A 16,506-nucleotide genomic window follows, 5' to 3' on the forward strand; every position below is an offset into this window, starting at 1 on the left:
AAAATGTTTTGTCAGTGATACACCATCTGCCTAACACGTGATGCGCGCGAGGGGCAGGCCAAGCAAGTTTTTTTTCTCTTAAAATGAAAGTGAAAGTAAACCTGCAACTGAACAACTCGGTGTGGGTCTCCAGCTGCGAGGAGATATTTGTACCGATAAATCACCATGGGTCTGATCCTAAAGATACTCATTTACTCGTACCTGTGTGCAGGTGAGTTACTGTCTGCAGCTGTGTTACTCACGGTGGAGGTTTTGTCGGGTTCTGTGTCGGATTGAATTAACTCATAAGACGTGAATGAAATGGCCACCACTTTACTGTAATGTACTACTGCGATATACTTTAGTATACTACACTATTCTATGTGCTGTAATATACTACACTGTAATATTCCATACTAGACTATACATTACAGTATACTGTGATATACTGTACTATACTACAGTATTACTATAAATACTGTACTGTACTGAGCTGTACTATACTACACTGTAACATAGGCCTACTATACTGCAGTATGCTATTTACTACACTGTATTACATTATACTATACTGTACTATACTAAAGTATTACTGTACTATAATATACTACACTACACTGTGCTGTAATATGTAATACTATAATGCACTGTAACTGTACTTTACTACAGTATACCATGCTATATGTTAGCTGACTGTGTTGTTTGATGCTGTGTGTCTCAGGTGTGCAGTGTGTCCATCAGATGCCATGGCTGCCCTGTAAGTTCACTGATGAACATGTGTTTTCCAATAAAGAGGGTCACATTGAGACTGAGCTCATCCACAGAGAGGCCATGCTGCAGTTTGGTCAAAAAGGAGACGCTCCTGTTAACCCACAAGCCATTACTTTCCTAGTCACCGGTAAGACCTGTCGCCTGGAGGAGTAACAGACTGAACGCTGTTGTATCCTATGGTGTTCTATTGTATTCTGCTCTGTTCTAGGATCTAAGGTGGACCTGCGGCGGTACGTAGAGGGAGTGGAAGCAGAGCATCTGGAGTGTGAGCTGCGCAGGTACAGTACAGAAGGCATTCATGTCCGCTGGCCGGTCCAGGGGCCCAGTGAGTACAACCGCTGGTTCAGCTGCACCCTCAAACACAGCAAGGGCCTGTCCACTGTCATCGGGTTCCTCAGACACCCATCTGACCAACCCCCTTCAGGGAAGCAGGACTACCGGAGCTGGCCTGCTATCGCGGACAGAGAGATACTCACCACATCAGGTAACTCTCACCACAGTCTGTATTAATATCAGTCCCATATCTGAGTTTAATCCCAGTCTGTGTTCATGTCTAAGAACTAAAATGTATCTCTGTCTTGCCACTGTTTCTATAGTTGTCATGGTCATGAAAACACAATCTCCATCGGTGAAAGCAGCCCTGGGGTCCCAACAAAAGCTCCACTGCCAGTTTGCTATTGACCACAAAGGGCCCAACATGACTGTGGAGTGGTACTGGCAGCATCGTGGAGAGAGAAACAGACTCTTCAGCCATACCAGCCGGTCAGGGCAGACCCACGGGACCGGCGTTGGGCTGAAGAGCCTCGCTGGCGGAGACGCTTCCTATACCGTCCCCTTCACCAAGATGAGCAGTGAAGGGACGTACATTTGTTCGGTGTCAGTGATGCCTTTGTTCTCCAGTCTGGACATAACTCTGCATATCGAAGGTGAGGAAGTGCCAGAGAGAGGATAGTAGTATTAAATGTCAGTGCTTGTTTTAACAGGAGTCTCCAGAATCACTGGCCCAGCCAGGAAATAGTCTGTTACACAACCCTTAAACCACAACTTGTCATTTTCACACTTTGTTTTTTTGTACAAATACAAGATATAACGTGGGGCAGATGTTGCCATCTTGTGACAGAGCCAGGCTGGCTGTTCCTCTCGTTACTTTGTGCTAAGCTAAGCCAAACAGTCTCCAGCTTTATATTGAACATACGGACATAAGAGTGCTATCAGTCTTCTCATCTACCTCTAGAGGCAAGACTGAATAAGTGTTTTTCCTAAAACTATTCCCTTAATAGTGTTTAGCTGTAGTTCAATCAACATTTAAAAAGACAAAGACAAATTTGCTGCTTCATCGAGGCCACACTCCTTGACTGCTTTCCACTGGTATGCAGAATTAATTCAAAAACATATAATACTATTAAAATACTGCTAAATTCGGAGTGAAAATACTATGAAATGGGCAAAATGTAATTTAAAACAGTAGTCTTTCCTGTAATATTTTGTTTCAATATCAGCCTGCTATGTAGCTGCACACAGCACCTGCTTATATCCATGATTAGTTAGGAGCTAAACTGTGATGACAAGATGTGATACTAATTGCTCTAAATAATGTCAGAAAGTGTGTGACCAGCAGACAACAGAAGTGACTCTCTCTGTTATAAAGATCACTGATGTTGGCAGCTGGAGTCAAACTCATGAAAGTTTTGCTGTCTCCTCAGAGGCTCCCCGTGTCTCCCTCAACATTGGACCCACTCTCTCGCTGCAGGAGGGCGGAGAGCAGAAGGTTGTCTGTGATGTGGAGAGTTACTACCCTCTGGATGTGGACATAGTTTGGTATGAGCAGGACCCAGCGTTAGCAGGCCAGAGGGTGGGCGCTCCACTCCCCAAGGTGCTCGATAACATCCTGTTGTCCAGCCACAGACACAACCAGGACAAGACCTACTCGCTGTCGGCTTTCTTCTACCTCCAGGCTTCGCTCAGGGACTCAGGCAAACAGTTTACATGCAGCGTCTCCCATAAGTCACTAAGAGTGCCCATCAAGAAGAGCTTCATCCTCACTGTTGAAGGTGAGAAAAGGCCACACTTTTCGCACTGCAGTATTACAAGCTACCACACAGTGGCAGCAGAGGAACACATCTGACACCTACTGTAACCTCACACTTGTTGTCTGTTTTCTCTCCTTAGAGCCGAGCAGCTGGATGTTCACCCTCACTGTTGGCATCATTGTGCTCGTGCTGCTGGTCATCCTGTATGTGATGCTGTCCTTCCTGCACCAAGGTGAGTGTGGAGACCCTCACAGAGACAGGCTGATAAACGTATGTGTGAACATGAGGATCCTGGAGTGTGAGGAGTCCTAGCTTCTGTCATGATGGGTGGAGGTAGAGTTGGTCATCAAGTAATAGGAAGGTTGGCGGTTCAATCCCTGACTCCTCCTTCTGCATGTCAAAGTGTCCTTGATACTGCCAAAAAAAGCCTCTCAAATTGGTGATGTGTGAGTGGGATTAGTTTCTGCTTCTGGTGAGCAGCTGGCACTGCCATCACTGTGTGAATGGGTAAATGTGAGAAGTGGTGTATAAAGTGTAAAATGGTTTGAGTGCTAGAAAGACTAGAAAGGCATTCTTTAAGTGCTGTCCATTTTGATTTAAACACGGTACCTTGAAAGGGAGATTAAAGAATGTACAAGAAGGGTTCATTAGAGGTATCACTCTCAGTACAACAATGGCGTAACATGCAGTGCAGACAAAATAACAGACAATGCAAATCAATGTTCATTATTTCCCTTTGACATATAAAGTGTTGATTGATTGTTATCATTTATTCTCTCCACAGCAAGAAAACAGTCAGTGCAGGTAAGATTGTATGAACTGTTGTTCTTTATCTTTTGATTTAACAATCACCATCAATGGAAACCAATATTTAATCTCTCTGTCTGCATATGTGTGTGTGTGTGTGTGTGTGTGTGTGTGTGTGTGTGTCTGAGCAGAAGAAACCATACTGAGCAGCCTTGGAAGCAGAGCAGATCAGCTGAAAGCACCAGTGAAGAGTCTCACTCCATCTCCCTTGCTCATTTTTTATTTTAGAATGTCTCAGATGTTTGATTTCGGTTCGGGGTTTATTTACAATGAATTTGGGTTTCTGTGAAACTGAATGTGGCTTCCATTTTGCTTTGATTTTGCTCAGGCTAAAAACTTGATGTTGAAGTAAATGATTGGTCTCCTAGGCCAGTGGTTCTCGACCCAGGGACCGGGGACACCAATGGGTCCTTGAAGGTGTTTCAGGAGGACCCCAGAAAAACAGGGAATATTTTAATTTCACTATTATTTCACTGACTAGAGGTTAGCGCAGGGTAAAGCAACCTGTGGCTCTATAGGCCCCTCTGCAGTGGCTCCGTGTGGGCCTAAAGTGATTTTTACCAAGTTGTAATTTATCCATTATACACAGAATTTTAGAAAATGTTTTAACGTTTCATGAATAATTTATGCATCAAACGTTACGTGACCTGACCTATTTTTATAAACCTCAATAGCGGTGGCTACTCTTCTCTCTTGCTAGGTTAGCTATGAATTCCAAATCCAAAAAAGAAAAGAAAGAATTTAATAGTGCATGGACAGTTTAGTTTGCTGCTGGCTTACTGATCTGCGGCAAGAAATTAGAATTATAAGGCTCTAATATGTTTTTTAAAATGTTTTATTATAAAATGTCTGCAGCCCAATGAGTGTATAAGAATGACTGTTTATAGGTTTCACACTCTTCAACTGGCCAATGTACAGTAGAGACAGTTATAGAAGAACTAAGTCTTATCAGACGGAGGTGTGTGAGACTATATCTTATCAACATTTTAATGAGGAAGCGAATATATTCAACACATTTGTTTGACCTCAAGGACACAAACAGTGTGTTTTAGTGAGAAACACTGAATGTAACAAGAATTGTTGTTTATTTATAAGAAAACTCCACAGGTTGTCTTTAATGAAATGTAGCTGCAGCGAGCCTTTAATGTGAGACAAACAGCTGGTTTATTGTTCAACAATGTAATAATAAGGTTAATAACCATAACCACTGAAGTATAATACACCCACCAGCTATTGAATGAATGGGTTAAAATTCATATTTAAATAATTAACTTTGGTACCTTTTATTGTTATTATTATCTTGCAATGATTTGAAAACATATTATATTGTCGGTTGCTACATCATTTTTGCCAACATGATTGAACATTAAAGGTTCTTGGAGTAAGAAATTGTCTGAAATGTCCTTTCCTCCAGTTTTCATTTCTCAGGAGATCTGGGCCATTATCTGTCCAACTGCCGAGTGAAAATCTGTGAAAAGCTACAATTAAAAATCTGTCACTTTTACTTCTACTGAATGGTGAAAGCTTTCAATAGACGTTCACTGACAGACATGTTTTGGAATACGCAGAACATTTCTGATGCAATTTGAATAATTTGGGGGAATATTTGCAGTTGCTGCTTCCTTGTAAGCTGTAATGTCCAAACACACTTTCACTGCACCATATTTATATTTATTCAAACCTCGGTTGTAAAAACAAAAAGAGAACAGATAGCTGCCACACTGCCCATATATCTTTATTGTCTGAACTTCCTGTCGTGGTTCTAAATTACCCTAATTTTCTGTTTTCTCTGACATACCTATTTCTAAAAGTACCAGAATTTCTTCCATAGTTTTCAAGTTTTTTTTATTTTTCCCATATTTATATATTAATTTAATGTGTCAATTGATACTGGAGGTAATAAATCGTTCATAAAAACATAAAAACTATAAATAAATTGCACAATACTAAATCACTGAGAAAACAGATGTTTTAAAAGAACAAACAGTGAGGGTAAAGAAAGACTAATTCTTTTGTCTGATTGGGTCTTGATAAATGTATTTAATGTATATTCACTTGAAGCAAAGAACTTTCTTAATTCTGAATCAGCCCTTTAAAGCATTCTTAAGTCTAATGCTTGGGACTTCGATAAATATAGGCCTTAAAACACAGACCACAATGGCCTAATGAGTTCTCTTTCTGTTGCTTCCTGTCAATCCCACACTCAGCTCTGCATACACACACAAGTAAAATCAAAGCTTCTTGTAAAACTTCCAGATGAACTCTAGAAATGCTCTGCTTTTGTATTACATACTCTCTCTGTGCTCTCTCATTAGAAACACACACGCACAAAAGCCATTCTTGTAAAACATACTGAATCTCACTGCTCGTATATGTCAGCCGTCAGCTTTGAAGAGCAGTGATAAAGAGGAACTTAAAGATGGAGTCCATACAGAGGACACCTAGACTGGTCAGTCAGGTCTGAGTCCATTTACTGGGATAAACAGAGCCTTGCTTAGACTGATACCAGATGTGTGTTTGTATGTGTGCTGCCAGCAGCCTGTGTCCTAAGGGGGAAGTGTGTGTGTGTAAGTGCGTGCATTCTTGTGTGTACGTGTATGTGTGTGTGTGTGGCCTAGGTTTGATTTGCATTATATATGTCTGGGAGGTACAGAGGACATAAAGGAGAGTACAGTGAGGAAAAAGGAGAAAGAAAAGACAACATATTTGACTTTGGATGTTTTTTAAATAAACGTCCTGACAAAACAGAAGAGAAAAGAACAAAAAGGCGGCCCTTAAAGTTCAGATGCACCTTAAGCCTAGGGGATGTCCCAATCGAGTTTTTTGGGCCTTAAGTACTGGGTCCGCTCCAATACCTCTATATACCTACACATTGATTAAATATGTATCTGCCACACTGAAACAACATCTGTAGCCTTCTAAACTCGGCACACCTTATTTTTCATGAGCTACTTGATCCAAATACTGAATGTCCTGATTCAAAACTATAAAGCTGATAAGCTATAATTAAAGCCAGTGCTTTTCAAATGTTTTGTGCCCTAGGCACACTAAAAGGCAGGCCAGAATCTCAAGTCACACCTGTATTCATATCTGTGCAAAATAGCCTCTATAACACGTGTTATCACTTTTATCCCTCAAACATTTTTATTTACTAATGCCAAATAGAATTAGACACACTATTACTCATAATACATCTATAAAAGGTCCAGTGTGTATGATTTAGTGGCATCTAATGGTGTAGTTGCAGAAACTATGGTGGATGCGAAAGGCATAAACCCCTATCCAGAGCCAGTGTTTGGTTTGTATATTCAGGTGATTATACACTAATGAAAACATACCTATGAATATTATATTCCATTTCTGCCAATAGAGTCTTCTAAATGTTACACACTGGACCTTTAACTATATAATTTAAAACTTTATTTTAAAAGTGGTGATATAGCAAATTAAAAATGAACTCATGACTTCTTGTAGTTTTATATTGTAATATTAATAAATAGTCGTAGAAAATCCCACATCACACCATTTGGCAACCACTGATTTAAAGTTATCATGATATGACTTTAAGTTTCCGAATGCGACTCCTGGCTACCTGCTAGAGAGAAGACGAGGGACTACAAAAACAATCAGGATTGTTTGACATTTGAAGTGCTACAACACCAGCTGGCTGAGGCGGACAACATAAACTAAACAGTACAGAAGGGATCAGATTTTGTTCAGCCGCTGATCCATTAAAATATGCCCTGGATCATCCCTGATACCAGGACATCACTGCAAAGACACATTCAAACAATCAAAATCAACAGAGCTGGTTGTGTGAACAGATACTGCCAACAATACAATTTTGTTCTGAGCTTGAAGTTGGCCATTATCAGTGCTGTAGTATATCTCAAAGTTTAAAATTAAACAATTTTACCATAAAGTCTATTGCTGCACTGGAATCAATCAAATGAAACTATTAAAACAGTGGCCACAACCTTAGACGCAGTCAAAAGCAGAAAGTGCATGTTATATTCACTACCACAAATGGCCTTCGGATGCCACTCTATTCATAAAGGCCTTGGCTTTTCTCTCAGAATACCGAATAAAAATGCATCAACACATTTCTCCCGCAAGATATGTGTCTCTCCGAAGTTAACTTCCCTTCTTTCTAAGAGTCATAGTCGTAGTAAAGCAGAATGAATAGATCTTTGGCCACTTGGTGGTGGCACTACAAGCAGTAAACACAACATTGACATATTCTCAGTCATACAGTGGATTGTTGCGTCCAGCACACACAGTGAACCTAAACAAACCATTTTCCATAAAAGTAAACAGTATCAGTGTTTATTGCAGCCAATGGAGCTGCCCCCTGCTGACCATTACACAGAATGCAGGTTTAAGACACTAATTTGTTGACTTCACTTCCCAAACATCGTTCCACTATTTATACTGTCAATGGTTCATCCCTACAAGTGACCCCTTTAACATTACAAGTATTCAGTTGATTCATTGTTATTATGAAAATATAGATTAGTTCAGCTTTAAGAAAATATTAAAATTGAAACAGAACTATATTCATCCAGACTTCCTCCTGTTTCATTCAAGTTAACCAACAAAAAAGTAACTAAAGATGACAAAGTGAGCAAACCAAACCCAAGCTTTAAGCCTGCTTCAGAAACTTATGGGTGACATGACACATTATCATCATTACATGATTACGCAATCTTCTTGACAATGGTGTCTCTATTATATAGTAACTGTACTAAAGTCTCAGATTAACACCACACAAAGTGATTTGATGGTTGAACAGTCAGAGCCTCTTTTGTCACTGTGTTGCATTGCACAACATCTAAATATGACACATTATCCCTGAGAAAAAGACTATACAAAAACCTGCTTTTCACATTTATCCAAAATGGCACACAAAGACGAATGGAGTTACACATTTAAATAATATGCTGTTATTCAATAAGAATACTTCAGAAGACTGAATTGTGCTACACAGATCATGTCGCTTCCTGTGATGTACACGACACTGGAGAGGTTTTTCCATACTGACAATACTGAAATATAGTGTAATTTAGAAATAATGAAAACAAGCAGAAATGTTGGCTGTGGCAGCTTCAGTGGAAAGAAACACTGATATCAGTCCTCTGTGGGGCTGGTTGGTCCTGACGGCTGAACAGAGGTTTACAGTTACAGCGTAAAGCTCTGCTGGGAAAACTTCACTTCACCAAGCAAAGAAATAGATCATGCTGGTCAAGTAGGTCGACGCCAGGGTGAAACAACAACTGTTGGTTGGAAACATTTGAGCATGACAGTTGGGACATTACATGTTTCATCAGTTCGGTATGATTACAGTTACTTTCTCCAGTCACAGATCTTAAGACGATAAGCCGGTTTGTAAGACAGGAGGCAAGCCGGGGCCAGTGCTGGAGGATGTTTGATACAGTGAAACACACACACTCTGATCCCTGGATGTTGTAACTGTACAGAGAACAATTAGCTCAGCATATTGCAGGAGGCTGTAGATGATTTAATGCTGCTATCCTGCTTGCTGTTTGACTGCGGGATTCTTATCAATGATCTTTTGTCCCCAGGTGTGCTGTTACAGATAACCTGGTAAGTGAGGACGTGTCTGAGTGTTCTGGATAAATAAAGAACCACAAGTCTTTTTTATGATTTAACTATGACATTTATATTTGACCGAATCTAAATATCTCTCCGGTTATAGTTCCTGTGTTCAAAAGTACCTTCACCAACCTCTGTACTACGCAGGATGAAAAGTTACATGAATAAATATTGAAAGATCAGTGTTACATCTTTTTAGAAGGACCTCCTGTCGTAAAAGTACAACCTTAAAAATATGGTGCACCATGACACATTGTGTTTTTGGATTTTTATATTTTAAATAAGCTCTATAGCAAAGCTCCAAATTCACAAGTGGGGTATTTACTGATGTATTTTATGTCGTTAAACAAATGTTGAAACACGTATTAAGCTTGTGTTAATCACAGACCCTATTTCAGGTATCTAACCAAAATAAACACTGACTTTGAGGCGAGGGAACCGGAGGGACAAAAATGCAAACTCATTTACAGGTTTTTGGACTGCATCACTCTTTTTGATGCTATATTAGCGATGATTTGAGCTAAATGCTTATGTCAGCATGCCTGGTTCTTCTTCTCCCTCTGTACCAGCTTGGACCACATGTTTATTCCTATTGGCCGGTGTGTCAGTTAGTGGATAGTTTATTAAGGGTGGCTGTGTCACAGTGTGTGTCTAGACTGACCTTCTGATCCCGCTATGTCCCAGCAATAAACTGGTAACTTAAACTCAGTGGAAATTTCATGTCAAGAGCAATGAAGGTCCTATTAGTGTGTGTGTGTGTGTGTGTGTGTGTGTGTGTGTGTGTGTGTGTGTGTGTGTGTGTGTAGCTCACAAGACCCAGTGACCAAACTGCTGGCCACACACTTAACTACTGCATGCATAATGAAGATCCATGTAGAGCTAGTGGAAAATTCACTGCCTGAGTGTGTTTTGAGAGTGCGCGTGTCATGGTCTTTCATCTGTCTGTGGCTACAGCTCCCCTCTTTTCTCTTTTCTCCCCATCTCCTTTTTCCTATTTCCTCCTCACCACAAATGCCCCCGTTTAATTTCTTTCTCGCCGTTCGCTGTTTCTGTCTCTTGACTTCAGCTCGGGGCTCGCGGCGTAGCACTCCTGTGATGTCTGAATAATAAACAGCTGTAATGATGGACCCACCGTCTGGCTCTCCTCTCCTGAGCTGTTGTGACAGATCTGGAATAACAGCAGACTGATTTCCAACACAAAGGGTGTTTGGAAAAGCAAAGCAGCTAATTGCCATCACTGTTCTCGCTGACAGACCTTGACTCATTCAGTTTATATTCAAACTCAGCTCTCAGGCCTGCCAGTTTCTCTTGTGAGGTCAGGTTGCATGAAGTATCAGCAAGTGATAAAAAAAATAAAAATACATGCAGCAGCTTGGAGGCGATGAGCTCATGCATGCAGTTTCTGGCCTGGCTGACGGCACGCCGCTATCAGCCAGCAGCTTTTGGACGCTCTGGGTTTTCATGTTGAAACACCACAGTTGCATAAGAGAGGGAGAAAGAGAGTGAAATATGATTTATAGGGCATGCCGCAAACCAACATTTAAGTCAGATCATAAAACGAGGATGTGTCATTGCATAGCTATGCAGCGAGCCTCATGAAAATGTTGGAGGAAAATAGCCGGATCAGTACACAGGGGAATTTCTTGGTTGTGTTTTTCGGGAAACTGTTTGTGTAGCGCTATCACAACAACAAAGCAGTTCGATTTATGTGGTGACATGATGGAGATAAGTATTGGCGACTTATTGGGCGGCAAAGTGGGATGTGATTGGGAACTGTTTTGCTTCATATTGAGATTAATGACACTGAGTATTTTTAACTTTTATTCCTCCCTCTGTTTGTGTTTACATGGTAACTGAAGGGGAATAACTGTAATTGATAGTGGACCTCAGAGACCGTGTGTCAGTGTGTGTGCCTGTTTACAGTGTCTAACTGCCCCGTGTATATGCTTCTCAGTGGAGTTTTAAATGTCTCCATTGTGTGCCATACCATTCAATGGTTGCTTCCAGCTGCAAGTTTGAGTGGGTGTTAACCACATTCACTCACACACACTTGCAGGGCACATGGGGTAAACACTCTCAGGGTAGGACTGGGTTTCACAGTGTCATGGATAGTTTGAAAAGGCTGGCGCCCACTGAGGGAAACAGCAATAGGTCAGACAACGAAGAGGAACCATGGCTACCGCGCATGTTGGTCATCAACATTTGAAAACTGAACTCAGAGTTGCCTGTTATTATGCCAGCTGTCTCTCAGCGTAGCTCTTATACTCTGAGGGGACATTAGATCTCTCTGATGTCAAGTGGAATTGAATAACATTTGCGTTCACTCGTGAGCCAGATATTTTCCCCTCAGGAGACGGTGGAGACCAAAACAGAGCTAAAGGATAATTAATATTAGACTTACCAATTGGCCAGGTATATGATGAGTCTAAATAAATGAATGCTAATGTTGCTCTGTATCTGCTGGATGTGTAACTAGACAGCTGTTTCATCACATCAACTTGCAGGTGATAATGTATCAGTGTTGTGTTGTTGTGCTTGTTTCCGCCCAAAGTAGGACCAATCTGGGGATCATTTTAATGTTATATATATATATGGTATTTAAAACTTTAATATATCAGAAAACAACTATTTGCTATGTAAAGATAAAGGAGAGTCATGGTGTCCTGGGGAGAGAATGACGTCACATTCACCTGTGTGGTTATCCCAGCCTGTCTGTGCTTTGTTTAAAAGCCGGTCTGAGTAGAGCGACTGAAACTGCTGTTTTTCTCATCTATGTTGGACTTTTGAGTTGGCAATTGCTGCGGAAAAACAAACTAAATTTGTTTTGCTGAGTTTTATTTTGTTTCTGTCCACTCTAATTCAGTGATAATGTTATGATGATACGTGAGATAAAATTATGTTTTTGTCTATGGAGTCTGGTTGCAGGTCATAGCGATATTATGTCTGTTTCTGGTTTAACAAAAGGTCTTTCTCTGACGGGATCCTTTCCATAATATTGTGAGAATAATAATCTGAGTCTTTCAGCGGCAAAAATAAGCACTTTTAGTGGATTGACTTTGACAGGCGCATTTGTCCCCAAAGATTAGCTCGCTAACATTACATGGCAGCCATAGCAACCCGTTTTGAGGCTATTTTTTCATGTAACTCTTTGAATTAAAGGTCCAGTATGTAAAATTTTGGCTATATAATCATCATCAATATAACCGTAGGTATGTTTTATTTAGTGCAGTGCCACCTGAAATCAGGAATCGTTGTCTTACAATGGGCCGTTTCTTTCTACATAGGGAGAGATGGTTTTGGCCACCGTAGTTCCTCTTTCACGCTTGGAAGGGAAGGTGAAGCGAGGAAGTTACAATCTGAAACTACACGGCTGGATGCCACTGAATACCACACATGCCTGCCATAAAGCCCACTGACTGAGATGCTGGTGCAACATGTAGTGGCAAGTGAGTTTCATATGCAGTATAGTATATAATTTTTTAAGTGTCTTTTTAAAGGATCAGAGTTTCCCAATTAAATGAAAGCATTGCATTTTCCATCACTTTGATGCTACATGCTTTTTTTATTTTTTACAAGCTATATGAACAATATTTCTGCATTAAGGAACCCCATAGTTCTTGATGTTTCTCTGAGTTATTCAACGGTTTCCATAACTACCAGCTCTTCCAGCTCAGTAAATCAGGTCTGTCTCCTTTCCAGCTGAAAAACATCGACTATATGTCAGGCCTCTTCTAATTATGGACAAACAGACCTTCTTCTTCACTTATCCGAGGGTACGTCCTCCATCTGTATGTGCATAGTTCTGCTCTGACATAAAGAGATCTCCAGTATACGTTTTCCAAGACTTGTATGGAAACCTCCCAAACTCCAACCAGTTCAATCCAACATTTCTCTGATTAAATGATCAAAGTAGCCCCGTCAGCAGGAAGACTGATGTCCAAAAAAAAGACGAGGTTGAAAGATGGTCTTCTCATTTCCAAACAACATCTTTCCGCACGTTGTACAGTATAATTTAAAAGCAGACGTCGAAATACTACTTAAGTGGAATCCATCGCTGATTTTATGAGTAGGTGGTATTCAGGATGGATCCGAGATGATTTAAGTAACTGAAGGGTAGGAGGTTCAGAGCAGAAAGCGTACTTTGTGGTGATACAGCGTGTAGCAACCACACTGTAAGCCTTGCTGACAGTGTAATTTGTAATGAGGAGGCCAGATGTGTGTGTGTGTGTGTGTGTGTGTGTGTGTGTGTGTGTGTGTGTGTGTGTGTGTGTGTGTGTGTGTGGTGTGTGTGTGTGTGTGTTTTGATGTCACAGTCAGAGCAGTGCCCCAACAGCGCAATACGGGAAAGGTCAGCAGGACAGATTCCCAGACTGTTAAACAGGGACGTTCAGGGAAATACAACCGTTGAGCTTTCTCTCTGCATATCAGTCTCTCTCTCAGTGTGTCTCTGTTTCACACTCACACTCACACACACAAATACATGGACACACGTGGTGTAAAGACAACACACTCCTGATTTATTGGCTCTCTGGGGCCCTGATAAAACTGATAAAACTCATCCTGAATGACCTCATTTGTACTGCTAGAAGATGGAACAGACAGTCAACCACTGTGTGTGTGTGTGTGTGTGTGTGTGTGTGTGTGTGTGTGCGCGTGTGTGTGCGCTCGTGTGTGTGGGTGCGTGTGTGTGTGTGTGTGTGTGTGTGTGTGTGTGTGTGTGTGTGTGTGTTTTGTGAAGGTGTGTGTGTGTGTGTGTGTGTAGGTGTTTTCTTTTGCAACACTTGGTGTTTTGGTTAATTAGAAATGACTCAACTTATTGTCCTCTTTCACTCATGTTTGTCTCCTCTGTTTTTTCCTGTTTTATGTCTTCACACCCATCTCTGGTTAGTGTGGTTTCTATTTGTGTCATTTATTCACCCATTCAAACGAATGGGTGAATAAATTACTTAAAAATAAACTTTTTTGAAGATATTCTCAGACACACACTTACATTTTCTTGAAAACTTAGAATGTCAAAGTCATGTCCAACCTGAGTTTGACTTTTGGACCACTGGTCCTGGTCAAATCCCTGCTCAACATTTAAGACCTAGACCTGCGACTGTAGTTCCATACACAACGCTCCTAAACCAAGCGATTGTTTAAGACCGCAGTGAAGCTTAACTGCTGCTAATGTAGTATTTTAGTTTTGTTTGAAAAGTTCAGCCTTTAGCAGTAGCTATAATTTTCAATATGTCCTAAAGTGCATGTCTCAGCAGCCTGTATGACCTTCACAAAACAGATTCATATGAACATTTTCTGATCTGTCACTGCTATGATAAAGGTTCAGCAAGTAAAACTACTTGGTTAAGATAAGAGAAATGTTAAAAGAAACCAAAGAAACCAAAGGAAATGTTAATTGGAAGAGGATGCAGTTTTGTTCAGTAAAACCACATAAACCAGGCTCATTATTTGCTGCAATGCAAGGCGCTGCATTGGCCAATCCAGTAGTCCCTCATGCCTCAACAAGTAAAATGGTCCATTGCCAATGACTTACAAAACATAAATGATCAGACCTTTGTTGTGAAATGGTTGCAGTTTGGTTATGGTCACCAAAACTCCTAGGTTAGGTTTAGGAAAAGATCATGTTTGGGTTAAAATAAGTATGTTAACTTACGCTATTTACGTTAAGTAAGTTATGTAAGTTAACTTAAAATAAGTCAACGTTGACGTCTGGTTTCACACGTGACACAAGCTTCTCCTGAATGAAAGTCTGGTTGTTTTTGACCCAACACCTTCTCCATACATGGACTTAGTCACTCTTTCTACTATGTCACCTGACTTCCTTCTTTGTCATAATTACTACAGCCACTAGAGATAGCCGCCCAACAATAAACGTAAGTTTGGGTCATAATTTACTGCGTCCACAAATTACCTATGTGGCCGTTTTTCTGGTGTTGATGGGCTGACCAAATACATGCAAGCACACCTCGAAACATTGTAACAATGTGGTGAAATCGCTGAAATAATGCATCTCAACACTGTGTTTTTGAACAAAATTACATGTAGCAGCCCAAGAAGAGCACAGCAAGGTCAGAATTTTTGTATTTTCCACTCCAAAGATTGAAATTACCCAAGTTGGACAATTTCTCTACAATTGACTGGAGGCCAAAAATGTCAGACAACACAAGCAGACAATGCGAAAGGCCCCACAAGATGTTTTACATGATAACATAACATAGATTGATAGACAGACCTTTTTTACGCATTTATATATGTTTTCTCTTATATAACTGGCCTCTCTCCTCTCCTCTTCCCCATTAAGCTGAGGTATAAATCAGTGAGCGGCAGCAGCCTGCAGAGGACCGAGGGTCAGCGAAGGGTTGATCCAGGAGTCTTCCAACCTCCACAGTTTACAGATCCCACCGTGAGTCACTGGATTATATTAGAAACAAAGTGATGTGACGCAACGTTACTTATGATCTTGCCTGGGCGAGTGCAGGATTTGGCTGGTCTCAGGAAAACACATATTCAACCCTGACATGTTCAACCCTGACAAAACATTTAGATAGACAATAAGAGTGAACGTAAGCATATTTTGTTATGCTGTGCGCAGTTGTGTGTGGCGTAGTTGTACATGTGCATGCATTTAGTTGCTACTATGGCAGCTGTCATGAAATACATATAAAAATAGATATATCGTAGAAGAGAAATGTCACATATACTAACTGTTACTTACTCTGTCTTCCTCACATGTTCAGCCTCTCATATGGGGAAGATTTATTCTGGTTGGAGGTAATAAAGGTAATTAGCAGGTAGTGGACAGTGAAGGGGCGGTAAAGTGTGTACAGCTTGACTCAGGAGTTTATGTGGACATGGGAATAAAATGTACAGATAGAGAGAGAGATAAAGAGCAGCAGCTTAAGATGAGACAGATATCAGTTCAGAGAAATGTCACAGGGTTCCTGAATGCTTCTACTGTATGGATGCATGGATTGACCTGCCTGGGAGCCCAGGGGCAGAAATGTTTTACTGGGCCCCTATTAACCCTCATTACTCCCACTCTCAACACAGGTTTGTGTTGCGGTAATTTCATTAAGCACAAATTAACTTGGGAATATATCAAACACATAATCAACAAACAGGGACCCTCTTGAAGACAGACCGTCAGTATCTGGTAACAGTGGCGGGCATAAGGGGGGGCAGGGCGCCCCCCGTCATGGCCCAATTGTTGAAAAACACGTGCTAAAGTGCCCTCTTGGGAGGCAAAATACACCAAATTACCCTCTTGGGTGGAAAAAACACTCAACTGCCCTCTTCTAAGTTCTAT

The 16,506-nt window shown here is 40.8% G+C and overlaps 1 protein-coding gene across 1 annotated transcript; it reads left to right on the forward strand.

Moving 5' to 3' along the window:
- Positions 1-65: 65 nt before the first annotated feature.
- On the forward strand, positions 66-4,976 carry dhrs13b.2 (dehydrogenase/reductase (SDR family) member 13b.2). Its single transcript, XM_051397593.1, has 8 exons — positions 66-211; positions 701-877; positions 959-1,234; positions 1,347-1,676; positions 2,454-2,801; positions 2,920-3,012; positions 3,565-3,584; positions 3,719-4,976. The coding sequence occupies exons 1-8, from the start codon at positions 166-168 to the stop codon at positions 3,731-3,733; spliced, it is 1,305 nt and encodes a 434-aa protein (XP_051253553.1). The 5' UTR covers positions 66-165; the 3' UTR covers positions 3,734-4,976.
- Positions 4,977-16,506: the final 11,530 nt, after the last annotated feature.

The sequence above is a fragment of the Dicentrarchus labrax genome, unplaced genomic scaffold (genome assembly GCF_905237075.1).
Source record: "Dicentrarchus labrax unplaced genomic scaffold, dlabrax2021, whole genome shotgun sequence".
NCBI classification, from domain to species: Eukaryota; Metazoa; Chordata; class Actinopteri; family Moronidae; genus Dicentrarchus; species Dicentrarchus labrax.

Excerpts from the sequence above, each read along its gene's own strand:
- dhrs13b.2 (XM_051397593.1), top strand. The coding sequence starts at position 166 with ATGGGTCTGATCCTAAAGATACTCATTTACTCGTACCTGTGTGCAG. Across the intron at positions 2,802-2,919 it reads CTTCATCCTCACTGTTGAAG|AGCCGAGCAGCTGGATGTTC; the intron begins GTGAGAAAAGGC and ends TTCTCTCCTTAG. Across the intron at positions 3,013-3,564 it reads GCTGTCCTTCCTGCACCAAG|CAAGAAAACAGTCAGTGCAG; the intron begins GTGAGTGTGGAG and ends TTCTCTCCACAG.